This window comes from Anser brachyrhynchus (genome assembly GCF_964034855.1).
Source record: "Anser brachyrhynchus genome assembly, chromosome: 3".
Lineage (NCBI taxonomy): Eukaryota > Metazoa > Chordata > Aves > Anseriformes > Anatidae > Anser > Anser brachyrhynchus.
In genome coordinates, this window is record NC_137696.1 from 54150863 (window position 1) to 54176323 (window position 25461).

Genomic DNA, 25461 nt, shown 5'->3' on the forward strand with positions numbered 1-25461 from the left:
GTATTTGAGTGACCAGCAGTAAGGTTGAACTATGAGAAGGGTTTATCCTAGCCTTAGAAGAAAGGTGTTGATAGTTTTGGAACCAAGAATATGACACAGTTCTATCCATTTAAAAATGTTTTATTAGTAGATGGTACGGTCCAGCTTTCTCCATTTCTGGACCTTCATTGTGCCTGTACACACACCTAAAGAAGTGATTTTTTTTTCCTTGGAAAGTTTTCCCGATGATCTCCATTTTACAGATAAATTCTTCGTGGCTCTTGCAGAACAACACCACCCTCTTTCATAGCTTTTTCAAACTCTTGAATCTTGTTGGAAAGAGAGAGAGACATGAATAAATACAGAGAAAAGCAGTCAGCACCAAAATATCTGCGGTGGGTCAGAGGCTAACAGCCTCACTGAAGCATAATGCCACGAATTAGAGCTCGTCAGGGTTACCGTTTTGACTGTTGCAAGAAGATACAGTCAAGCCACATAAGAAAACTAATAGTGAGAAGAGTAAATTAATGCTTTAAAAGGTAAAAAAGGCAAAACAAGTATAAGGAGATGGGTACTTGCCGAGTCACAACGACGTTCCCAGGGAATAACAGCTTTGAAGTTCACAAAGTTGATTCCCGCTTCCAAGCAGCGCTGCGCCATTACACGGCCAAGGTTTTTGCACGCTGTTACCCCCTTAGGACTGTACAGGTGTCTCTTTATAGCCCACTCTCGAGTAGAGGCAGACACTACGACATCTCCGTTACAGCGCTCAACAAAGGCCTCTACGTAATGCTGCGTCCGCTCCAGCCGTAATCTGGGTGCAGGAAAGAAGCGACATGGGATATGACGTCCTTTCCAGGTCTACAAAGAGAACGCACTGAAATTCTTAAGTTACTAGTTTTACGAAATAAAATTGAATGCAATGGAACTATTAATATAATTTCTTAATATCGCTTTTTTATCTATTTTTTCTTATCTCATTAAGACATAAAATAGGAACCATTTTACCAGTTAACCAGAGGGAAATTCCGAGTGACTTTTGAGCAATTACATGCCCAGCCTGACACTCCTACACACCACCGTCACTCACACCAAAAACAAGCACTGTGCGCCTGTACAGGGTAGTACTGGTGATTGTGCAGGCAAACTGCTCCAGTCAAAAAATAACTTTAGGTTTGTCATGTAGTCTTTTAAAGTCTAATGCTCTGATTTTGAATCCCCAGCTTTAAGTGTAGTTATTTTCCAGAAGATGCGTGCATCGTTTTCTTAAAACAACAACAAAAAACAAGCAAAACCCAAAAAAACTCCCACACACAACAGAGTCAAGTATCACAAGTAGAAAGCAATGCATGGCCAGCACAAGACTAGCAGAATCCTAAATTACACAGCAGTTGCTCAAGCAATGTTACTATCTTAACAACAGATGGAAAGATCCTTAAACATACACTAACTTTCACGTGATGCTAACTTTCATGTAACTCACTGAACATAAAGGATCTGTTAACTGGGAAGGGGTCAACTGATTCAATAACCCAAAAAGTACATTTTGTAGAAATTTCACATGGTACATTTTTTTTTTAATTATTATTTCTTTTGGAGTCTTAATTCCTGCTAGTGACCTTCTGACTCACCTGTGCCAGAACTCACGCTTTGGCCACGTTGTCTTCCAGCCACGCTCCTTCCTAGCGAGTGCCAACTGCTCCAGGTTCCGAGGGTTCCTGTTAGTGAAGTCTGAGGCAACGACATCATTTTCCCTTGTGTCTACTTCAGTCTCTGTTTTGAGACTTGCTGTAGTTGACGCGAAACGAAAACCTTGAGGAAAATTAAAAAAAAAAGATATAGCACAAACGGTAGAACCAATACAATACAAAATGATGATCAGAGCTCAACCTCATTCTCCAACTTGTGGATTGTAAACTAAAAATTAACGGTACATGACATTTCAAACGTGTTTTAAGACCCATGCATGACAATACAAATTCAAGCATACCTACAACATCCCTACCGTTAATCCTTTACAGAACGCTGAAAGTGAACTGCACAAGAAACCAGGAACAGCACTCCCAAGTAAGTTATAAGTGTTGATCCTGCCTAGCTAATTGCCAATTACGCTATCACCGATTTGGCATTAGGCTTGCAGCGCCCACAGCCCGGGGCACGCCGCCCTAGGAGCGCCCCCCGTGGGGAAATCCCGGCCTGACGAGGCGCAGAAGGCCCGAGCTTACCCGCTCCGTGTGCCCGGAGCCTGCCGGCCGGCAGCAACAAGCAGCAGCGGCCGCTCAGCGCCATGGGGACGCGGTGCCCGCCGCGGCCTCGGGCAGCGCTCCGCTCCCCTCCCCTCCCCTCCCCTCTGCTCCGCTCAGGGGCGCCTGGGCGCCGCCATCTTGGGTGAGGCCGGCACCTGTCTCCGGAAGCCCAAGGGAACACTTCCGCCCGCACTTGGTGACGTCACGCGGGGCTACACCTCCTCCTCAGCGGCTGCAAACCTGCCCCTACCGGGAGCCGCTGCGAGGAGCCAGCGCGCATACGCGAGCGGCCCGCCCCTCCCCCCATCTTCTAGAACGTCCTAGAAGCCCCTCCGCCCCGCCCTCGGCCCGCCGCCTTTGTTCCACCGCGCGGCCCAATCGCGGCTCGAGGCTGCGCCGCGCCGCGCCCTACGATTGGGCAGCCGGGGCGTGGCCCCGCCCCTCTGGCGAGAGGGCCCGCCCCCTTGCCCGCCACCGCCCGCCGCGGGGGGGTACCCAGCGTGCCCCGCGGCCTGGCGGCCATTCCGCGGCTCGGCGCGCCCCGTGCTGGCTGTGCGTCTGGCGCCGCGGCACGGCGCGAACATGGCGGCCATGGACGGGCCCCTGGCGGTCTTCGGAGAGCGGACCAGCGGCGACACCATCCGCACGCAGAACGGTACCGGCCGCCGCCTGCTCGGCGCGGGGAGCACAGCGGCGGGGAGCCGCGGGGAGGCGGCATGGTGCGGCCGCCATGTGCTTCACCGCCCTCCGCGGGCCCTCAGGGCGGGCTGGGCCCCGCTGCGGCTTCGTGGCCGGTGGGCCTGGCTGGGGAAGGGGCGGGGGGAGCTCGGGGTCCGCAGCGCAGGGAAGTGACTAGTATTGGAGAGAGGGGACCGGCCCCAGATACGGTTCTCAAAGGCATCGCACGTTCTTCTGTGCTCTATCCGAAATCTGGGGGGAAGGCTGCGCATTCCGAGATGGTTCTGTGTTTCTAGGGTAAAAATAAAAGGGAAAAGTTGAAGACTTTTGATGATTGTGATAGTCATTCAATTCTAATGCTATATTCAGGACACTTAAAATCAGGATTACCTTAATCCATGGTTGATAATAACGATTTTGGCGATACAAAGGGTGGTTCCTTTCAGAAAGCTGCTGCTACCCTAAAAGGAAAGAAATAGCTGCATCATTTGAAGTTCAAAGTGAGGGTCTACGTGCTAGCTCTTCCCATTATACTACCACTTTTTCAATTTCCAGATGAAGTGGCTATGCTTGTGGGATAGAGAAAAAAATGCCACGGTCTGAAGGAAAAGGTTGACTGTATCTTTTTCCTATATGAAGTTGGCAGAACATCCTTTAAACAAGGTGCTACATCAGCAGGTCATGTTTTGGCGACCAAAGACCACTCATTTTTAACTTACAGAATTTAGTTAAAAACTAAGGATTTTGCTTTAGTCACAGACCTAATAGAAGTAAAAAGACTTGTTATTAGTTGTTACATGGTGGTACCATTCGTCTGTGTTTGCCTTGATACATGCTTCTCTACTTGCATTTTGTACTTGTGATAGCAGGAAGCCATTTCACAGCTTAGCTAGGCTAAAGCATAATTCTAAATAAGGTCACTTTAGTTTAAAAAAAGTCTTTGAAACACAGGTTCTTGGCACGTCTTCTGTAAACCTGAATCATCAGAAAGGTTTTTGTTTTTTTTTCTTTCACTTACACAGTTACTGCAGCATCTGCTATTGCCAACATTGTGAAAAGTTCTCTTGGGCCAGTTGGTCTGGATAAGATGCTGGTGGATGATATTGGGGTAAGCAAGCTTTCGTGAATTGTAAAGTGCCAGGATGATTTGTATTATTAAGTGCTTCCAGCTAGTGTGTTTTACTGGTCTGGTTGATAATGCATGTACCTGCTTGGGTTTTGCGTGATGGTGAGAGGGAATGGGAGCAGAACTTGGGGAAAATTGAGCATGCTAGCTGTTAGGTGTTTCATACTATGTTGCTTTTGTCATAGTTTATCTAGCACAGTTGTCTCCTTTCTCCATGTAAATTTTTGTCACCACTTAAGCATTGGTTGAAGTAAGGGGATGAATAACACCATTATAGTCAGGCCTCATGATGGTCTTGACTTGTTTATCATGATCTCTACATTATGAGAAATAACATAAAAACAAATTCAAGTAACGCTGCAGCAGTTTTTAAATAATAATCCGTATTTTGCGTTTATACTTAGAGCAAATCAAGGAAAGTTTATTTACAGACTGCTGTCATCAACTATTATATTAGAAGCTATTCACTACCTTACTATGAGCGTGGTGTGTGCAAAACATTTAATGAGTTTCTTTAACAAAGAATTTACTGATGAAAATAAAGTACAGATATTGCAGTGGTGTCACTGGCGCTCTTTTTAACCAAGAAGCAGTATTTTTTTGTAAATAATTATTTTATGGATAGTTGCAAAGAATAATTACTCTTCTATTTCATAAATACAATGAAAAACAACAGTAAAAGCTATAGATGTGTACTTTGTTATAACGTTTGCTTTCTAAAAACCAGGATGTGACCATTACTAATGATGGTGCAACCATTCTGAAACTGCTGGAAGTGGAACATCCTGCTGCAAAAGTCCTTTGTGAGCTGGCAGACCTACAAGACAAAGAAGTTGGTGACGGGACAACCTCAGTGGTATGTAAAAAGTTTTACACACAGATACACCAAAAGGCAGTGTTTCGTGTTGACAATGCAGCTTTTGATTTATCTGTTACGAATCTTGATGCAGTGTGGATTAAGTATACAGAATGAAAAAACTTGGAGATGTCCAAACAGAGTTTTCTTACAGTAGGTTATATAATAAGATGGGGTGTGTGGTTTGTTTGTGTTAAGAGATACCAGTGTCCATACACATCTGGGGCTCTGGAGCGGAATTCACTCACTGCTGTTTTTTCGTCTTTTTTTTTTTCCTTTCTGAAAGCCAGTGATTCTGCTTTTGAATACAATAAGTAGTTGTTTTGCTCATGTGGGATATCCGTATTTGATATTTGTATTTTCAAACAGGTAATCATTGCTGCAGAACTTCTAAAAAATGCAGATGAACTAGTCAAACAGAAAATTCATCCTACCTCCATTATTGGTGGATACCGACTTGCTTGCAAGTAAGAAACTGATACAATTGAAGTATTTTGCATTTTCAAGGTACAATAACTGCATGCTTTTTGTTTATTTCTGTATTTATGACTGCATTAATAAAGATTTCTTAGGTGCCAAGTAGATAAGTTTGTTCTTGTTTTTAGTTTTAATTTGGAACTCGTACAGTGTTGCATAGAAATGTCATCTTAATGTCCTGGAAGATGAATTTATCTGGTTCCTATGTTCACATTTGGAAGGCTGAGAAATGTGACTTTTCTCTTTTGTGGGAGTGGCATTCTTCACTAGTGTTTGTCTTATTCTACAGGGAAGCAGTTCGCTACATCAATGAAAATCTTACTATTAACACGGATGAATTGGGCAGGGAATGCCTAATTAATGCTGCTAAAACATCAATGTCCTCCAAGATTATAGGAATGTATCCTTTAACTTGATTAGTGGACTTGAGTAAGAGTGTTTTTTTCCACAGCTTGGGCAGCTAGGCTGGTTTCCTTTTGCAGCACTTCTTATAAAATGACTGATTGAATACTGTTCTCCCATTCTTAACAAGGGTGTGAGAAGCATTTCAGTCTGGCATGGAAAATATGTTCAGACCTTCACAAATTACCTGAACCTGGATAGGAACACCATAATGGGTTTATCAGTGTATTTGTTTGTTTCCTTACCACTAACGCACGTTAGTGATTCAGGAAAAGGAATTGTGTGAATGGAAGAATGCATTACAGACAAGTACCCAGGGGAGTGAAACTGTAGGAAAGAAGGTTGCATTTTGGTAGCCACAGGAAAAAAAAAAAGTCATCTTTGTGCTTATGAGGGGATGCAGACTGCCCATAGGGTAGGTGTTTTTATTCCAAAGGTGGGTAAAATGCAAGTATCTCAGTAGCCTGTCCTTTTTTCCTTATGAATGTTTCAGTTTTAAGAATAACAAATTCCTTTAAAGGAATAGTAAACTGTTTTACAGAAGAAAGGTAGCACTTCCATAGTGTGTTGTTTGTTTTTTATCCCTCCGTTCCTTAAACATAATATTAGTTTTCATCTTCGGTTTTAACCTTAACTTAGCGCTTCAGTGATGGTGATTTCTTTGCCAATATGGTGGTGGATGCTGCACAGGCAGTTAAATACACAGACCAGAAGGGTCAGGCTCGGTATCCAATCAACTCGGTTAATGTTTTGAAGGCACACGGCCGCAGCCAAAAAGAGAGCATTCTCGTGAATGGTTATGCTCTGAACTGCGTGGTGGGCTCACAGGGTAAGAACACACTGTTTCATAAAGTTCTTGTGTGAACTCACACCTCTTAGTCTTTTTGCATGGATGTGACTACTGAGTGTGTAAGTTGTAAAAATTGGGGTAGCCAGCTGTGGAATGATTAAGCAAGAACAACAACAAAAAAAAGCATTTCACCAGTGGTTCTCAGACTGGGGCTTGTTCACTAGTAGAGATCCCACAAATGTAAGTAACTGTAGCTTACCTTGCTCAGTATTGGCATGGTAACGCTGCAGTCTTCTGGGCCATAAGCACCTCCCTTACGGGGCGCCAGTGTCAGTTTTACAGAGAACTGTTCTGTTTGTGATTAGGTAACTTGAAGAATGTGAAACTGGTAGGTCAGCTTTTCACAGTCATTAACATTTTGGGGATGTGAGTCCATAAAAAGGTAACAGGGTTATAGTAGAGACTTAAAAATGTATTTATCTCATTGAAAGTCTTATCAGTATTTTCCAATACTAGGGCAGAACTGGAGGCAGAAACAAACTGGTATTGAAAAACAGGTATCTGAAAAATGAAAGCATTAAATTTTATTCTCTAATGCTAGCTTGAGGATCTGCTAACCCAGTTTGACATCCGTTTTTTTTTTTTTTTTGCTTACTCCCTCTCCTCAGGTATGACCAAGAGAATAGTTAACGCAAAGATCGCGTGCCTTGACTTCAGCCTGCAGAAAGCAAAAATGAAGCTTGGTGTGCAGGTTGTTATCTCGGACCCTGAGAAGCTGGACCAGATAAGACAGAGGTTTGTGGAAGCTTGACTGACTGAGCCAGCGGGGTTTCATAGGCTTGTTTGGTCTCTTCAGGTGGGGTGGCTTTATGTCATTTTGACTGAAGGCAAGAAGCAAAAACATTTTAAATGTTAACATTTCCCAAATATACCAAATATTAATTGTAAAAGTCTTTTATAACTTCTCTCCTTGCAGGGAATCAGATATTACAAAAGAAAGGATCCAGAAGATTTTGGCCACTGGTGCCAATGTTATTCTCACCACTGGAGGTATTGATGACATGTGTCTGAAATACTTCGTTGATGCTGGAGCCATGGCAGTACGAAGAGTTGTAAAAAAGGATCTTAAGCGGATTGCGAAGGCATCAGGAGGTATGTGTATATGGATTTTTTTAACATAAAAACTGCTGTTAAGGTATTAGGAACTGATTTTGAAAATACAGCTTGTTAACGTGCAGGCCATGCAAGTAGAGGATGAGTAGAGTTGAGCCACTCTTGTTAGTTTATAACTTCACTTTGCTTTTAAGTGAGCACTGTGTCAGAGTATTTGAGTACTGTAGGAGTTGACTGCTGAAAATTCACAGTGGGTGGCAAAAATGTTGCCTGGCATTGGAAAGATTTTTTTTCTGCAAGTGGAAACCAGAATCAGTACTAATTTAGAGGTCTTTGTTAAGCATACCTTCAAAATCCACTGTTTAGAGAGTTATTTTTGTGTTACATACCTTGCATGGATAGGAATTCTTCATTTGTCTTAAACTAAAACGTTTTAAATACATAATGAAAATAAAATCTGTTCCCACACAGATTTTATCTGTTGAGTTTGAAATTTGCAAGAAAGCATTTTCATTGTGGTAAAGCACAGGAAGTTGAACCAGTTGTGGAAAAGTGGTATGAAAATGGAGTAAAACCAGTAATGTTGATTATAAACTGGAGAATATTGAGTTTGCTAACTGAGAATTAATTAATCTGCGTATTCTGCTTTTTTGTTTGATGTTGGGTTTTTTAACTGTATGTCCCTTCTGGGAAGTTTGCAAAGAACATTGGAACTGAATGCTAATTTCACTTCTTTGTTTGTCTGTTAAAGCAACTGTATGTTCAACCCTTGCAAACCTTGAAGGTGAGGAGAGTTTTGAGGCATTAATGCTGGGACAGGCAGAAGAGGTGATTCAAGAGCGCATCTGTGATGATGAGTTGATCTTAATCAAGAAGTAAGTACCCCATTTAAAATACTCAGTTTTCTGTACATTTGAGATAAAATCCCATTTATTTGCTTCTATGCTAAGTCAGTGGTATGAGTAGTTATACACATGGGAAAGAGCATATAAGTCCACTGCAAATCTACTAGTATTTCATCTCACCTGCTGGGGCTGGACAACTGTCTCATCAACCATAATGTATCAGTTAGATTGTAGCAGTCAGATTGCTAGATAGGCCTTACTGAAAATTCTGTTGGTAAATTAAAAAAAAAAAAAACACTCTAAAATGTGTGCTAAAATCTAAGGAAAATCCTGGAGGCATTACAGCATTCACATCGTGTTCCTTTAGCTAGGTTTTAGCAGCATAGTCACCCTGGGTTCCCTTTACAGGCAGTGAAGGCAAGTAGGTTCTGGCTGAGTCATTTCATCTGATTAAGGAGGTACAAGCTGAATCTCCTCCTTTATAAGGGAAGACAGTGTTCATTTGCACTGGTTTCATTGATTCAGTCATCCAGGTGGTAGTAGCAAATGGAGTACAGTTAAAAGGGTGTTATTTAGGGTTGTTCTAGGGTAGGAGGAGCAAAAACTGTTAAAAACCTGAGCAAAATCCTGGTCTGCAGGTTATTCTCCCTGCAAGTTTTAGCACACTGTTGCTGTCAACTACTGGAAGACTTGAGAATCATAGTTTCTTTCAGAAGGACATACTTGCATATTAACTTCTCCACTGCTTCTGGTATCCCTTACATGAGGGCTCATACTGTACTGCTAGCAGGCATGAGTTCACTCAGTGGCCACTTTGCTGTCTCCCTTCCATTCCGCAACTGTCCTGAGACTAAAACAACTAAATTGATAAAGTTTTCTATTTTTCCTGGTATTTAAATATATTCTCCAACTAATATGATGTAAAAATATCTCGTCTGTCATACTTTTCTCTTGTATCTTTCTCTAAAAGGCTAGAACTCAAATTAGGTTCTTACATAATAGAATTTAAAATAAATACTGACTTCCTATGTCACAGTGATGTATCCTCTGAGGAAGTGTGACATTCTTAAGATACTTCTTTCAAATGTTGGATATGTGGCTCCACTGAACTTTTCTTAAAGTTTTTAGCAAGAAGAATTTGAATTCATATTCTGTCCAACAGAACTGACTTCTGATTGCTTTTTTCCATAGTACAAAGGCTCGTACTTCAGCATCAATTATTTTACGAGGTGCTAATGACTTCATGTGTGATGAAATGGAGCGGTCTATACATGATGCTCTCTGCGTGGTTAAGAGGGTGTTGGAATCCAAGTCTGTTGTTCCAGGTGGTGGTGCTGTAGAGGCAGCACTTTCCATATATCTTGAAAATTATGCAACCAGTATGGTAAGTCTTGCACAGAGAAGGAACAATTTCACTAGGACAGTGTGAATTCTGAAGTATTTTTCTTCTTCCAGAAGTCAGTTTCATGATTTGTGGAACTGTAATGATCTTACAGAACTGTAAGATGCTCTTTTGGGGGGGGGGGGGTATGAATTACTCTCTCTGATAATTAGACTACATCTTTTTTTTTTTGGCCTAAATATGTTTTGCTTATGAAAACTCCTACATACTATTGAAACTGTTTTTTCTTCATCTAGTGGTGCAGCAGTTGGTTTTTAAACTTCTTTCTCTTTATAGGGATCGCGTGAACAACTTGCAATAGCAGAATTTGCAAGATCCCTCTTAATAATTCCAAATACATTGGCAGTAAACGCTGCTCAAGATGCAACAGATCTTGTGGCGAAGTTAAGAGCATTCCATAATGAGGCTCAAGTTAACCCTGATCGCAAAAATCTGAAATGGCAAGTATCAGAAGTCTTCAAAGTGAAATGTGTTGGTGACTTGGATGTAAAATTGTTGTGCTGGCTTACTGAGGCATGATTTGCTTCTGAAAAAGGTGTAGGTTAACTCTGAAACCTTCCCCCTCTGTCCTTCAGTATTACATGTGTGTCACTGAGACCTAGAATTAAATGAGACACTCCAAACTTATTTTCACTCTTTCTACCTCTCCTTCTGATGATAATTCTTCTTTCTAGGATTGGTCTCGACTTGGTCAATGGAAAACCTCGCGATAACAAACAAGCCGGTGTCTTTGAGCCAACCATGGTCAAAACTAAGAGCCTAAAGTTTGCAACAGAAGCTGCAATTACTATTCTTCGAATTGATGATCTTATCAAACTGCACCCTGAAACTAAAGAAGACAGAGGGTGCTATGAGGATGCAGTTCACTCTGGAGCACTTGAAGAATAACTTAGGTTTTATTTATGTTTGTCTAAATTACACTTCCCACTCTTGTACGTACAATGTTAATAAAACAAGTGGTTGAATGCTGCTATTTTTTTGTGAACAAATTCATTTTCAGCAGTGAGAGGGAGGCTGGTCCAGTGGTTGGTCCTTTTGGGCTCTGTGTTTTAAAAGCTAGAGCACCTGTAGTTAACATTAATGCTAGTTGTCAAGGCTATGATATTAATGAGCGGCAAAAAGCAGTAGAAGTAAGTTTCTTTACTGTTTAAGGAAAATTAAAGTAAGCTGCAGGACAAGTTTATTAGTGAACTCTTTCAACGTCACTCAGCATACTACAGCTTATATTCATCTCTCAACGCACATAGCTATTCCCATTCCTCCTCCTATACAGAGAGCAGCAATGCCACGCTTTCCACCTGTTCTTTCCAGGGCATGTAGAAGAGTAACAAGAATGCGACAACCCGAGGCACCAAGAGGGTGGCCAAGAGCAATAGCTCCACCTTGGATGTTGACCTGAGGGGAAAAGAAGACAATACAGAAGATGAAGTCATTTAACTTCATTGAAATTCAATGTGAATGACTACTGGGTATAGTCCCTGCATATGAATAAGCCTGAATCCTTTACAGACACTTCAAGGAAAATTAGATCAGGATCTGTAAAAGCTGTTAGAAATGGCATTCTTTTCCAAAGGGGCCCCTCTAGTCATGTACCTTTATTATTCTCTGGAGCTGTTAAAAGCTGTAGGTGAGGTGAATTTAGGGACTGGAGAGTAATGTCTGTTTTTTGCCATCAATAGAAGTAAATTACAAATCTGCTTCCAGGAACAAGTTCAAACAAGCTAATTGTAACTATGCTCATGCAGTTACCTATATTTGCATAAAAATCTGCCATAATAAAGCTACAGCTTGTTCTGTTAAGAAACAATTTGCCCGCTAGCAAAGCAAGCCCACAGCTGAGTAACTTAAGGAAATGCCTCATGTGGTTCGCATCATTTCTGCCTACTCTGAATGCAATGCAGCTGCACAGAACCACCTTAAATATATTCATTACCTTTTCTGGGTTTACTTTCAATTCTTTTACTATTGCAACAGACAGTGATGCAAAGGCTTCGTTAATTTCAAACAAGTCAACTTGGTCCAGAGTCCACCCAGCTTTGTCAATCTGGTGGAACAAAACAGAGGCTTTATTAGCTTTTATGTTTTCCTCAGCACCCAAGGCAGCTGTTCATAAGACACATTACATGAAAAAAAAAACACATCATTTCCCATAGCCATGGTTGATAACTTTTGAAAACAAAGAATTTCATGGTGTCTGCAGAAGTAAGTACAGCATGCTAAAACGTGCTGGCTGCTTTTATAATATCAAGGTTAATTTTTTATACCTATTGGTACTGCTAAAATTCCAGGGAGTCAAAAGTTTTCAAAACTAGGTTTTAACTGATTAAAAGGAAGTTTGTCAGGACGTAAGTCAGATTTTGTTACAGATTCTGAATGCTTAATACAATTTTTAGTGCAGGAAGTAGTGAAGTGACCAGTAGTCACAGGTGGAATGGAATTGCTCTGGTCTCTCCTGCATTTATTTGGAAGTTGTCACAAAGCTTTTCCATAGTGTTATTTTAGAAGACAATTTGGCTAATGTTTTCACATGAGAAACTTGTACAGTTGCCTGCTTAGGTACAGGCTTAGGCATGTTTTTGCTTCCACTCAGTTTCTAACAACAATATGAAAAAGTATCTAAGATTTGTTATGTTGCAACAGTAAAATGCATGGTCTAGTCAATCTCTCTAGAAACTGTTGTTACGAAATTCTGAAGCAATTAACTGATCTGGAGGGTGTGAAGTATGTGATAATGCACATACAGAGTTCATATTAAGTGAACTTTTTCGGAGTACCTATAAGATTTTAGGTAGTGCTAGATACTGATTGTTTATTCCACAATTTAAACTAGAAATGTGTGTTTTATGTACAAAAATGAATATTTATGGTATTGATATAGAAGAACAGTTTGAGGTCAGATTAGGAAAAGCTTCAGCTTTATGATTCCAGTTTTCACATTAAAAGCCACAGGTTGGGTGACCACGTTACGCTTCTACATTGCTGGGACATTTCAGCGATGAACAAACTAAAGTCTACATGGTACAAACAGAACTACAAAGGAATACTAGAACAGATCTGTCCCTGTTGTAAAAGAGCTCTTTTCACACAGCTTCGTGGCAGTTTACGCAAATCACCAGGGGTTGCCATGGGCTACTTCTGTGTTAGCAAGCAATACGGTACCATAGGAGCTGCTCATAATACTTGCCCTCAGGGCATTTTAGTTGGAAATCTTGTCCTGCAGACTGGACACGGTGCATCAGTGCATGCAGTACCAGTATGAGCACACTGGTTGTGGTTCTGGAGTGCACCTTCTTGTTTAGTTTCAACTAAGAGGAGTCAGGCTTGTACATGCCAACCACTTTGCAGGGCAAACGAAAACACAAAGGGCACCGCCACAGATGCACGTGCTGACCCTTCTCACTGTTATGTTATTGCAAATACAATTAGGCAGTGATATGAAAATTAACCTCACCAGAGAATCAGAATCACATGATCGTCCCCAAATTCGGTTAGTATACACTTCCATTAAATTTGATCTTTAGCCCCCTACATTATCTATGAGGCCTTCTATAAACTTGACTATTGTATTTTCTGAACTCTATTCCTACAACTATAAAATCTTTTTCAGTGAGTAGGTAGGTACTGGCCTGGTAGCACAAGACATCTAAATCTAATATACTCTCTGTTATTTTAAGTCTTGTTTTCACTTCCTTTTTTCTACTAAGTTTTCCCTATAACACAGAAAAAAGAATATATGGCCAGAAAATGAAAAGAGATTACAAAGTTTTTTTTAAATAATAGATACATAGAAAAACAATTACTTACAGCTTTCCTTATTGCTGAAATGGGCCCTACTCCCATTACAGATGGATCTATACCTGTCTGAGCCCAGGACACGATCCGAGCCAAAGGCATAAGACCTCTCCTAGCAGCTTCTGATTTCTTCATTAGAATTACAACTGCAGCTCCATCGTTTATACCTGTGGAATGACAAACAGCTGCTATGTATTTGCTGGGTAACTGCAATCAAATATTGCTACTACTGTCCAAATACTTGTATTGCTTCACAGAAAGCAAGCAAAGACATCTCATCTGCAAAAAAGTCCTCCTCCACAGCTATATATTGAGCTACATCTGTGCTGTCAGACATGCTGTTGCTTCCTTTAAGGTGTACTCAGCAGTAACATTCAGCTTTTCCATTCTGTTTTCAGCCTGACTGACCCACCTGAAGCATTAGCTGCTGTTACCGTCCCAGTTCCATCTGTCAGAAAACAGGGCTTTAACTTTGCCATTGTTTCCAAGTTGCTCCCATGCCGAGGGTGTTCGTCTGTTTTAACTTCTATGGGACCTGCAAAATGGAGCGTTAAACTCACCGAGTGTCTAATCACACACACTTGTCTAGAACAGAAAGCTGGCACAACCAACAGGTTGATTGGGAATCTATGCCGTGTTCTTTTTACCAACAAGCCATTCTGACTGAGCCAAATCAGTGTGAATTAATGCTCCCTCCAGCAGCCTCTAGCAGAACAGACAGCTGGGTTTTCTGAAACACTAACAGATAAAATACTGTCTAGTTGTACAAAAGCAGATCTTGTTCTTGCTCTTCCTAAGAAAACAGCTTCTTGTCTAAGCAGAATGCTACCTTCCAAGTTAGTTGTAGGAATGTCATTGGAATTGGTAGTCAAGTGACATGTAACCTGAATTGGTTTCAGGAAAGCCCTCCACTAGTTCATCAAAGGCCTAATGCCAGAACTTTTCCCACAGGATCTATTCAATGCAAACGCTAAACAACTGATGTATGACTTCTTGAAAAATTCAGGTTTTGCACCCATATCACAAGAGGGTGATTCAAAATTAACCACTGGAAATCATAAAAGAGAGCAACAGGTTACAGACTTACAGAACAGCTTACATAACAGGCTGCATAACTGGGAAAGCCCTGATGATAGGAATCGTAGTAGCAAACAAGCTTCTATTTAAAATTGGCTCATTATCCTTTCACACCTACCTTTTTTAGAAGGTACAAGAACAGGAACAATTTCTTTTGTAAAATAGCCAGCTTTCTGTGCTGCCTCTGCCCTGTTTTGTGACTGTACAGCAACCTGGTCCTGTTCCCCTCTGCTAATTTGCCACTGGTTGGCCACATTTTCAGCTGAAATGAGAACAACACACAAATTAACAAAAATAACTGCTAAAATTGTAAGTACAAAGGTAGTCATTAATGTTTGCTGCAGCAAGCAGCTAAGCTCATTGAACAGTTTTCATTCTGATTTCTTGTTTTGTTTGCTCGTGATCCTCCAGAAGATTTTGTTTTGAGAGTGAACTTCACTGTATACGATTTCCTTCCAGATGATATATCAAGTTAAATACAAACATCAACAAGCTTTTGTATTTTCTTTTCTGAATTATGATGCTCAGATCTCCCAACAGCTATTTAAGAGGAGAGAACAATTCTGAAGTTACTCTGTTTCATACGCAGCAATTGAAAAAGCAGTTGCCTGTGCCATCTAGGATGCAATAACCTGAGGTCGCAGAACATGTGCATCCACGCTACTCTTTACCTAACTCCTTCCCATCGTAAATCTGTGCGCTGAACACTTCAGTTACAGATAGGAATTGTTTTGGTTACTTTTCCTGAAATTAATTTAAACTGCTCAAATGAAAAAAAGATGCAGTGAGACATGGTACAAAGAGGCCCAAGCCAGGGAGTTCAAACACCTCTTTTTGCAGGTCAACACTGCATTATCTCAGTTAGGGGAAAAAATAAAGTTTTACACACAAAGCAGAAAATGCCTTCAACACCTTTCAATATTAGGGTTTGCTCTCTTTTTCATGACTACAACTTAGGGATGGCTTGAAACATCTTACTTGAAAATTCAGATTTCTGAAATTTACTCACAGCGAGTTCTTCCCCCCTTCACAGTTAACCATGTCATTTTCAGGACTGCCACCACTTACCTGTTATACCCATGTGATACTGATAAAAAGCATCTGTGAGGCCATCACGGATTATGCTATCTTGCAGGGAAGCCTCTCCCATTTTCACCCCAGCTCGCATGTGAATTACATGAGGAGCCTGCAAGAAGTATTTCAAAAGGAGTTATGCCTTTCCTACCTGTGGTACACAATACAGCCAAGACAGCTGCACAGCTCAAGGCAGACCCCCACCTTGGGGCTGCAGGTAGCAACCCCAGATCCCAGCTCACCTTTCTTTCTTGCAGCCCCCCTCACACACATACCCCTCTTGCCCCAACCACCCTAATTCCTTTTTTCCCACTGCAGGATAGAATGAGCGTCATGGTGAGGGGAAAATCAGGGTCCTTGGCCAGTCCAAACATGAGTTTCTCCATCTGTCTGATATGTCTCTCCCTCCAGGGTCTGATAGCTGGCGTGCTGTTCGGCCTCCACATTTCCCAGGCAGCAGGTCACCAACCAGCAGATGTTTTCTCTGCACAGGTCGAATCAAATGGTTCTGTGGGGCGATGCAGCCCGTGGGTCCCTTCAAACAGTTCCCACTGCACTACCAGGCAACGCCAACACCACCCTCGGCAGTGACAGCCAGCGAGCCCTGGCAGAAGGCCCCACCCTTGCCAGGCATCAGACCATTTGCCCAGTGCCAACCCATGACACAGCCTTGGGCTGAAAACCTTGAAATGAAAGCACTTTGCTTCCTCTCCAGGCTCTAATTACTGAACAATTATTCTGCAAAAGAATAACATTTCCAGTTATTCGTGCTTTGGGCCTCTTGCAGCACAAAAGCAACCCTCGCTATTGCCAGCTGTCTCAAGCAAATAATTCATCACCAGAGGGCTCGATAGGAATTAAAGTCGAATTTTAAATGTGATGTGTGTTTGCAACAGCACTTTTTAAGTAGCTACAGTATCATCAAAAAAAAAAAAAGCTATAAAAGACCATTTTTGCATGTGTAAATTAATTTCCAAGTGCAGAAACTGCCTCCAAAGCATTAGCCTTGAAATACATGGTTTCAACATTCAACTTCATTGCTGTTTGTCCCCTTAAGACAGAAAATGAGAATGCAATCTTTTGATTTACCTTGCTCATACTTTCCATTCCTCCTGCAACCACAATGCTGGACTCTTCTGTCATTATGGACTGGGCACCCAGACATACCGCTTTCAAGCCAGACCCACAGATCATCTGGCAGCTCCATGCAGGCACGGAGTAAGGGATTCCTGCACCAACACTTGCCTGCCGAACAGGGTTCTGACCAGCACCTGCAAGAACACACAGGGGTTTTCCTTGTCTACTCTCCAAAAGCAAAACAGGCCTTGTCACTTTCCAATTCCACCAACATTTAGAGCTTGTTCCTGTTTTTAGTTGGTAGACAAAGAAATTCCCAGCAGCTGTTACCTCTCTCATTTATACATATGGTTTATTGATCAATAGTAAGATCAGTGACTTCAGCCACTTGCTACTCATAATTTTGTATTTGCAACTCTGCTGTTGACTGCTGGTGAGATTAAACACCATTTATTCAGTTTCAAATTGGCACTAACCTGTTGCACATATATAAGATATGAGTTGATTTAAATTGCTGCTAGCTGAAGGGTTTATTTCTGATATCTTCTGTACACTGTGAATAGACAACTTTCCCCAAAAATTCCCCTGGAAACCATAAGCACATTTGTGCAAATGAAAGCTTCCATTCATTCTTGCTTGCAATCTGCTGTAGAGAGAATAGGAGCACTACATACAAAGGCAATATTCTTCATCTGCATCTCCCCAGGCCAAAGCGAGGCCAGCTCTTTTGTATGTAAAGGTGGAGATAAGGAGAGCACAGCATGCTCTCCCACCATGAGCTAGATTCACAGAAATCTGAATCAGCTTTAAATATGAAAGTATTTCCTTTATTTTCTTCCTCCCTCTTTAGAAGAGGGGCTGGTCTGCCCTGCGGCTCTGCTGATCAAACATTACCCTGCAAAAAGCACATGGCCGTGTCAAAGCGAACAATTCCCTGTATCCGCATTCCCACGAAACCGAGCCGGTTGTGTGTAAGCAAGCGGCACGGCAGACCCCGCAGGTGGGTCTCCCAGCCGAACAGAGAAGCGGGCTGAGTCTCCATCCAAGCCCTGGAGCCCGCCGCTGTTGATGCTGTCAGAGAAGCGCTGTGACAAAGGGAACGCTGCCAGCCCCCGGACTGCCAGCACCCCCCGTCCCCGCCCCGCCCCAAGACCCCTCAGAAGCAGCCCCCGGCACGCACAGCGCTGCGGGGACCCAGCCGCGGTGTCCCCCCCCCGCCGCCCCAGGGCCCCCGGCCCTACCTGCGGCCAGCACCTGGCCCAGGACCACCTCCGACACCTCCTCGGGGGCCAGCCCGGCCCGCCGCAGCGCCTCACGGATGGCGGCGGCGCCCAGCTCGTGTGCCGGCAGCGCGGACAGGGCGCCGTTGAAGGAGCCTGGAGGAGACACAGGGAGGGGAAGAGGGAGGAAGGAGAGCGGTCACCGCCCGCCCGCAGCCCCGGCGACGCCGCGCCGGGGGCTGGGGGCTGGGGGCCGCCCGCCGCCCGGCCCCTCACCGACGGCGGTCCTGACGGCCGACACGAACACCACGGGGTCTGCGCTCATGGCTGAGCCGAGCCGAGCCGAGGCCGGGAGCGGAGCCGGAGCCGGATCCTGCACGGCACGGCACGGCCCGGGAGCGGGGCCGGCACCGGGACCGCCCCTCGCGTGGTGCCGGCGCCGCCCCTCGCGTGGTGCCGGGCGGGGCCGGGCCGCGGGCGGGGCGGGAACCGCTGAGGGGAGAACGAGGGGGGGAGCTGAGGGGGGCCCTGCAGCCTGCCCCTCCTGTGCTGAGTCACGGCCCAAGGGACCCGCCAGCCCGGGCGGTGCCCGAGGGTGCAGCCTGACATTAGCTTGAGTGCCAGCAGCGCGGTTTGGCAGGGCTTTTAGAAAAAAAAAAAAAAACGAGGGACAAATTACGTCCTAAAAAAGCAAATACTGTGTGATGACGAATGTACGTGACTGTATGCAGCAACAGTGCACCTGTAATCACACCCCGCGTGTTCTGACTGATCTGAAGCTGCTGGGGTTACATCTGCATGCATAAAATGCATTTGAGTCCTCTGTATGGAAACGCCGAGTGACAGAAGCAGTGCAATTCCCAAACTGGATTCACATCAGACTCTAATCTTACTTTAAATGTAAAAACCTACAGCGTTACTACATAGGAAAGTAACACAACTTCAGAAAGCAAGACCGTTAATCTAGATTTCACCGTTACAACAACATCGTTGGCATAAGTGAAACAGAAAAAAGAATTATCTCAGATGTCTTCAGGCGCAGAAATCTGTGGTAAATCCCGTGGGCAGCCAAATCCTTAGGTGGACTAATCTACCAGTCGCCTCAGGATGCATTAAACAGCAACAGGCATGCACCACAGCTTGTCTTCACCAATGCTGTGTGGCCAGGGCAGCTGGTAATGCTAACAGAGACCTCAGATTAAATCTGGGTGACAAAACCATGTCTGGAGCCTTTTCAAAAGACTCATCGGTAAGCAATTAGTAGATCTACCATACAAGCAAAACTCCCGAATATGTGATTTTAAGCTATAAAAAAGTGGTTGTTTTAGAAGAACATCATGCAGTTCCTGGGCAACCCTCTACGACTGAAAGTAGTCTCTGCATCTTTTCAAAATTCAGTAGAGACTGACTCATACGGAGGCAGCACCAAGTAACCTAGTTTATCAACTGTCCTGTATACCTATACGTCATTCCTAATGCAATATTTGACTGATTACAGTTTGAAGTCATCAATGCAAATACAAAATCAATAATGTAAGAAGAGCCCAGAAAACGTTAAATGTCAGCAGGTGTGCAAAGTCCAAAAATGATAATACATCTGAAGTAAGTCTTACAGACAGGATTGCCTTTTATTTAAAGCTTTCCAAATATCAGCATTAATCAGCGGATTCAGCCACTTTCCTCTCCACACTTGATCTTTAATCTGCCAACAGATGGAAAGAGTTTGAATTTGAAGGGGGCCTAGTGAATTCATGACAGCTCAGGCCAATGAGCTGACTTGCTGCTATTTTGTCCTCAACCACAAACAGCTGAATTGTTTTCCAGCTCAAGAGGAGTGAGGGACCAGCGTGTAATGCTGGGCCAGCCCAAAATGGCAGAATCAAACAAGTTTTATCCAGGTATTTTTGTCTGACTTTCGTTATACTGTTTAACTCTGCTTGGACAGTGTCCAGGATGAGATCCAAATGCATAACAGGAATGTGTAAAGGAACAAAACAACAGCAATTGCACAAGACAAATAATTAGGAAACTTGTATGGTGCAGATCAAAGTTAAGTTATTTAAACATACCAAAAAATGACTAAACATTAGTAGGCAGCTGTGCTTTGAATGCAGTGTAGTTAATGAGCAGCATAATAACCAATAGCAACCTACTGCCCAATGCCGGTACATTTTCACGTTTCTTGGAAATCTAGGCTCTGGGAAATTCAGTCAGGAAAAATTAGGACATCAGTTTGGAACAATGAACTTAACCCACTAACATTCAAAAAGTAAGGCTATGTTGCACAAAGTTTACGTGTTATCTTCCCATGAACACAATGAAATGGACTCGTGCCTTGTGTAAAATACTCAAAGATTTGGGCATTTTCCTTTGGTAATGGTTGCTCAGTTTTATTAGGAATAGGCTAAAACTTAGAGCAGTTCAGTGTTCACTGATTTACTCTTTTGCTAAAAAATGTTTTCTAAATTTAGCCTGTCCAGATATCAGTGTTGTTACCAAAATATGAAACCTTTGCTTTCTACCATAAATCTGACATTTGGTTGGTGAATATTTACAGCAATACTTTTGTTGAGGATGTGAGTTAAAAAAAAAAAAAGCCACATCTTTTACAGGAAAAAAAATAATTTAAATTTGTAAATCTTGAAAGGAGGATAGAAAAAACTTTTTTTTTCTTTTTTAATAATTTTACAACTTTACTGTTATATGAAGATCTCTAGTTTTTAAAATCTCCTACCCAAGTAATGGTGCTAATATTAACTTTGCTGGGTTCCTTACAGGAAAAAAAATGCCTATTTACCTATATGGGATTCCTCTGGGAAGATGTGTCTCCTCTCCTTCCCCATGCATGTTGTCTTGCATCATTCTGTATTATACAGTGATAAGAAACTGGTGTGCTTCTCTGGTCACCTGTGGAGATGTAGCATTATTGACATCCTCATTGATGCTGACAGTTGATCTGCAGCTGCACAGGGACATTCATGGCAGTGAAATAAGCAGATGCCAATGTGTTTCCAAGATCAATACCTAAGTTTGAATCAGAAATGATCCATCTTCATGTTTTATGGAGCTGTCTCTTTGCTGTAGGGTATGATACTTCTAGTATTTAAATTTAATATAAAATAATCGGCCAACATTCAGGACTTCTCTTACTAACAGTGATAAGAGTATCCTGGTTTTCTGCATTTCTGGTTTTTTTTTTTTTTCTAATTGTCAGCAGCGTGAAACACATTTTAATACTTGTGCACAATGTGCATTAAAACCAGCACCTTCAAAGATAAGAGTGGACCCTGCCTCAATAATTTTGACACCTCAACATACTTGGTAATTCTGGGGTCCATAGTTCTCACCTGAATGCTTTTAAGAGGCATTCACCCTTCAGATGCATATTTTCTGTGCTTAGTCTGTATTTGAAATTACTTTTATTCTTGCTAGGGAATATGAATTGTTCTTTGGTTGGTTTAAGCAAAAAGCAATGTTTTTGTTCTTTGACAAAGGGACAGCAAAGTCACATTTTTTGCTCCTTAAAAAGTTAACTCAGGTACCAAAACAAGTTAGCTTGATAATTAGCATAATTTCATGAAAATTAGAACCTTTTTCATTTGGGGGAGATCTGAGAAAGCTTTTTCTTCTCTCCACATACTTTGACATTGTGCCAAGATAATACAGGACATTCAGGCTTGCTAAACACCTTTAGCAGCTCAAGAGGCTTTCTAGGGTCTAGGAAGAGCATTCATTCTTTTCCCAGATTTTCTCACTAGGCTACTGATGCACAGTTGCCTACAGATAGGTTCAGCATATAAAATACACCTCAAAGAACAGGCTGTTTTCCTAATGAAGATAAGATTTTCATTATCTAACATTCCTAAACCTCAAATTCCATCCTGATTAATCAGGTCCTTGGAAGTCAAGTTCCTGATAAGTAAAGAAAATGTTTTTGGCTGTGTTAAGAGCCATCTGTGTTTTCCTTGCAACTGTGTTTGTCAGGGAAAGCTCATAATCTAATCAGTATTTAAAAATTATAATGTTCTCTTCCTCTCAGACAGAAAAAAACTTTGTGATACTAAAACCACTGCGACTTTTATATGGCTTAAACTTAGGTGTAGTAGGTACCCAGCTTATCCTTAGTAACTACATACAAATTAGTGCTTCAAATGCAAGCTTGCAGTATTTATCAAGCATCGCAAACCCAAATTTAATTTGAGTCACCATTTGGTTGTAATTGTAGCTTAATTGATTGATTGCCTTTTAGGGGATGTCTTCAGGAGACCCTCTGCAATTTACTTACTAGTGTGGTCAGCCCCCCCCCCCCCCAAATTCTGATTTGCACTGTATTGCATTCAGGAACTCGCAGGTGTGCAGGGGCATTACAAGTGCTGCAGTCCTAGAGACTACTGTCAAATTGGCGCCATGGACAGTAGAGTTTTAAAATCAGCTGAATAATAATGTACATGCTTTCATGAGATCTTATATGTAAATCATAAAAAATTACCATTAATTAAAAGAGAAGGCTCTCTAAAGAAATTCTTACTATCTCTTGCTATAGAAATGGAAGAAAAATACATTGCAATTCCAGTAAGATCCTTAGAAATCTCTTATCAGGGGAAATAAAGAAAGTATTAAGGCTGCATTCTAGGATTCAGAAAGCTTTTGCAAGGGAGGGAGAGTTCATGGAATTCAAATATGGGCTTTTTGGCGTCTAAATCTCTACCTGGTAATTACCTGAAGTACCTCTCCGTATCACTTTTTTCACAGTGCAGAAATACATATGTTTTATTTTTCCACCACATCTGTAGGCTACAGCAGCATTTTCTAGTGCCTCTTAAGAGCTCATTCTCCGCTCCTGCAGCAGGCGTACCACTGTTTTGCCTTCCTCCATCTTATGTCCTTACAAGTCAAGGACAAACCTTTGAAGAGCTGATTAGCATTCCTTTAGTTTGTTATTTTGAGGTTGCTTAAAATGCTAAGAAATGTATGTAACAGTATTCCAAACTATTCCCCCCCCCCTTTCCCTACTCCTATTTCTTAGCTTTGTTGACCTGCAGACTATCACTGCCATCTCTTGTAGTTTATTCGGTGAGTCTTTTATACTCAGCGGTGCGATGCAGGAATACCCAAGTGCTCTGCCTTGATCTCAGCTGGGCCAGAGTTGCCCTGCACCCATCTGTCTGTCCATCCATCCATTAGTCTGTCCGCCCAGGGTGCAGCACCGGGGGGGTCACACTGTGCCTGCAGCTCCAGAGCTCCCCTGACCACCCCTGTGCAGGGCTGTGCCCATGCAAGCACAGGAGAGAGTGAGGCAGCCCAGGTGAGGGCATGCAGAGAACAGACGGAAAACTTAGCCATGAATATGCAACAAATAGCTTCCTTCTAAGTTTAGAAGTGTCTTAATTGTTGCTTTGTTCCACTTGGTGTCATTGTCAAAGCAAAAGGTGAAAAAGAAATCCAGACATGAGCAGACAAAAGCAATGACAAGCCGCAAGCTTTCCAGCAGGAAAATAATAAAGTGAATGAACTACATGCTGGCATTCGAGGAACGCAGAATGAAACTAGAGGAGCCAATACAAACAGATTTAAAACAAAAATGGGTTCTACTTTTATTAATATCCACTGAGCAGGCCTGGTAGGTAAGAGTGGGCCAGAAAGAAGGCAGCCCGTTATGTGCCAGTGCAAGGGGGACACTTTAATGCCAAATGATGTTCTCGACCAGTCATTTTTCCTCTTAGTGTAATCAACTTTTCCATCAAAGCCAAATGTAGGAGAGTCAGCATTAATTTTAAAACACAATTCAAGTGACTTCATAGGTCATAGGGAAGAGATGCAAACACAATATGCTTCATGAAATGGTTAATTTCACCTTAAACATTTCCTGCATTTACTTGCAGAAAGCTGTACTGTACACATTGATATTGGTTCTTATTTAATCTTAACATTATCTATATTGTACTGCTTTCTGAATTTTGCTTTTTCACTGGTGTTTTCCCAGATCCTTTTTCATTGATATTTTCATCTGAGAACAAACAATGCCGCTAGGAGTTATCTTGGTACCATAAAAAAAAAAATTACTCCAGTTACCATACCGTAAGTGCAAGCCAATGCAGGTGTTGGTATGTTTATTCCAGTAACACTAAACAAAGTCCCAAAATGCTTTACAAGTATTTTTGGCATTGTAGTGTTTAGATTTGTGCATGAGGACAAGTCAATTTGCTATGTTAATGTTCATGTTAAGGACTATTATAGAACTTCAAGACCTCTCCCAGGCTGCCACATCCAGTGATTGCGTTATCTGTGAATCAATACCTTGAACGTTTAAAACAAACACCTGCAAGGAATTTGTGGAGGAAACCGGGAGCAGGAGCAGAAAATCCCAAAGAGCAATCACGGTTTATATTTTTTAGTTTAAACAATGAGATAAGGTTTTGAAAGAATTAACTCAAGCCTTCTGTTGTTGTGGTCACTATTCACACGATCCGTACTTTTTTTTTTTTTGAGTAGCTATGAGAAATCTCTTTATGTGTGCCTTAGGTTTCAAAATGTTTCAGTTGTTCACTGAAAAAAATATGTTTATACAGATGGAGGGGATATGTATGCTGGAATCTTTTCTGTGGTGAATATATACTTTTTGCTACCAGTAACACAGCCAAGAGGGCAGATTCTGAGAGCATCTTCAACAGAGAATTAGTGAGTTATAACCAGCCACACCTGTGTAACCCAGCTGACAGAGAGTACAGAAGCTGTAATACTTTGCTGGCAATGAGGGAACGTGTTTACTTGGTGTAGGGGCCTTGCAAATCAGAATCATAAATTCAGTTTTAAAGCAGTGGTTCCGCGCTACTAAGGGCGAACAACTTGTCTTTATTATCCCTCTGTAACCCCGAAATTTTATTTCTGTGGAAGCAGGGGCGTTCAGCTTGCTTTTTTTCGCTGCTGACCGAGGATGCCAGCGAGCACTAGGAGCAGCGGGGTGGCTGAGCCCCCGTGCTGGGGATACTCCCTCAGCGCTCAGGGAGCCGCTCCCGCCTGCTAGGCCGCCGCCGCGCCGCCCGTATTCTTCCGCCCGGCCCATGATGCCCCGCGGGCGGCCGGGCGGCCGTTTAACCGTCAGCTTTTAAGCTAACGCCCCAACGAGCGAAGAAACGGCTGCGGCGGGCTGCGGGCGGGCTCCCCGGGGACAGCCCCGCAGCGCTGAGGGCGCGGGGCCTGCGCCGTCTCTGCGCCGGGCCGCGAGGTGCCGGCTGCGCGCGCAGCCCCGCGCGGGGCGGGGCGGGGCGGCCGGGCGCTCGTTTCCTCCTCGGCCGCCATTTTGTAGC

At 42.7% G+C, this 25461-nt stretch overlaps 3 protein-coding genes across 3 annotated transcripts; 1 reads left to right on the forward strand and 2 right to left on the reverse strand.

Annotated features, from left to right (window-relative positions):
• Nucleotides 1-105: 105 nt before the first annotated feature.
• On the reverse strand, nt 106-2554 carry MRPL18 (mitochondrial ribosomal protein L18). Its single transcript, XM_080586217.1, has 4 exons — nt 2205-2554; nt 1611-1791; nt 559-793; nt 106-308 (listed from the first exon to the last, which is right to left on the reverse strand). Exons 1-4 carry the CDS (start codon nt 2266-2268, stop codon nt 237-239), a joined length of 552 nt encoding a protein of 183 aa, XP_080442343.1. The 5' UTR covers nt 2269-2554; the 3' UTR covers nt 106-236.
• Nucleotides 2555-2710: 156 nt separating this feature from the next.
• On the forward strand, nt 2711-10887 carry TCP1 (t-complex 1). The gene is made up of 12 exons (XM_080586211.1): nt 2711-2880; nt 3926-4011; nt 4757-4885; nt 5255-5352; nt 5652-5762; nt 6412-6593; nt 7223-7349; nt 7531-7706; nt 8419-8542; nt 9704-9896; nt 10191-10354; nt 10589-10887. The coding sequence occupies exons 1-12, from the start codon at nt 2808-2810 to the stop codon at nt 10800-10802; spliced, it is 1677 nt and encodes a 558-aa protein (XP_080442337.1). The 5' UTR covers nt 2711-2807; the 3' UTR covers nt 10803-10887.
• A 190-nt stretch (nt 10888-11077) lies between these two features.
• On the reverse strand, nt 11078-18872 carry ACAT2 (acetyl-CoA acetyltransferase 2). The gene is made up of 9 exons (XM_080586215.1): nt 18431-18872; nt 18176-18310; nt 16947-17128; nt 15852-15969; nt 14902-15045; nt 14119-14241; nt 13719-13873; nt 11848-11958; nt 11078-11309 (listed from the first exon to the last, which is right to left on the reverse strand). Exons 1-9 carry the CDS (start codon nt 18477-18479, stop codon nt 11142-11144), a joined length of 1185 nt encoding a protein of 394 aa, XP_080442341.1. The 5' UTR covers nt 18480-18872; the 3' UTR covers nt 11078-11141.
• Nucleotides 18873-25461: the final 6589 nt, after the last annotated feature.

Excerpts from the sequence above, each read along its gene's own strand:
- MRPL18 (XM_080586217.1), bottom strand. The coding sequence starts at position 2,268 with ATGGCGCTGAGCGGCCGCTGCTGCTTGTTGCTGCCGGCCGGCAGGCTC. Across the intron at positions 794-1,610 it reads AAGCGTGAGTTCTGGCACAG|ATTACGGCTGGAGCGGACGC; the intron begins GTGAGTCAGAAG and ends TCCTGCACCCAG. Across the intron at positions 309-558 it reads GGGAACGTCGTTGTGACTCG|ATTCAAGAGTTTGAAAAAGC; the intron begins GCAAGTACCCAT and ends CTTTCCAACAAG.
- TCP1 (XM_080586211.1), top strand. The coding sequence starts at position 2,808 with ATGGCGGCCATGGACGGGCCCCTGGCGGTCTTCGGAGAGCGGACCAGC. Across the intron at positions 2,881-3,925 it reads CACCATCCGCACGCAGAACG|TTACTGCAGCATCTGCTATT; the intron begins GTACCGGCCGCC and ends TCACTTACACAG. Across the intron at positions 9,897-10,190 it reads AAAATTATGCAACCAGTATG|GGATCGCGTGAACAACTTGC; the intron begins GTAAGTCTTGCA and ends TTCTCTTTATAG.
- ACAT2 (XM_080586215.1), bottom strand. The coding sequence starts at position 18,479 with ATGAGCGCAGACCCCGTGGTGTTCGTGTCGGCCGTCAGGACCGCCGTC. Across the intron at positions 18,311-18,430 it reads GGCCGTCAGGACCGCCGTCG|GCTCCTTCAACGGCGCCCTG; the intron begins GTGAGGGGCCGG and ends TGTCTCCTCCAG. Across the intron at positions 15,046-15,851 it reads GTATCACATGGGTATAACAG|CTGAAAATGTGGCCAACCAG; the intron begins GTAAGTGGTGGC and ends TTCTCATTTCAG.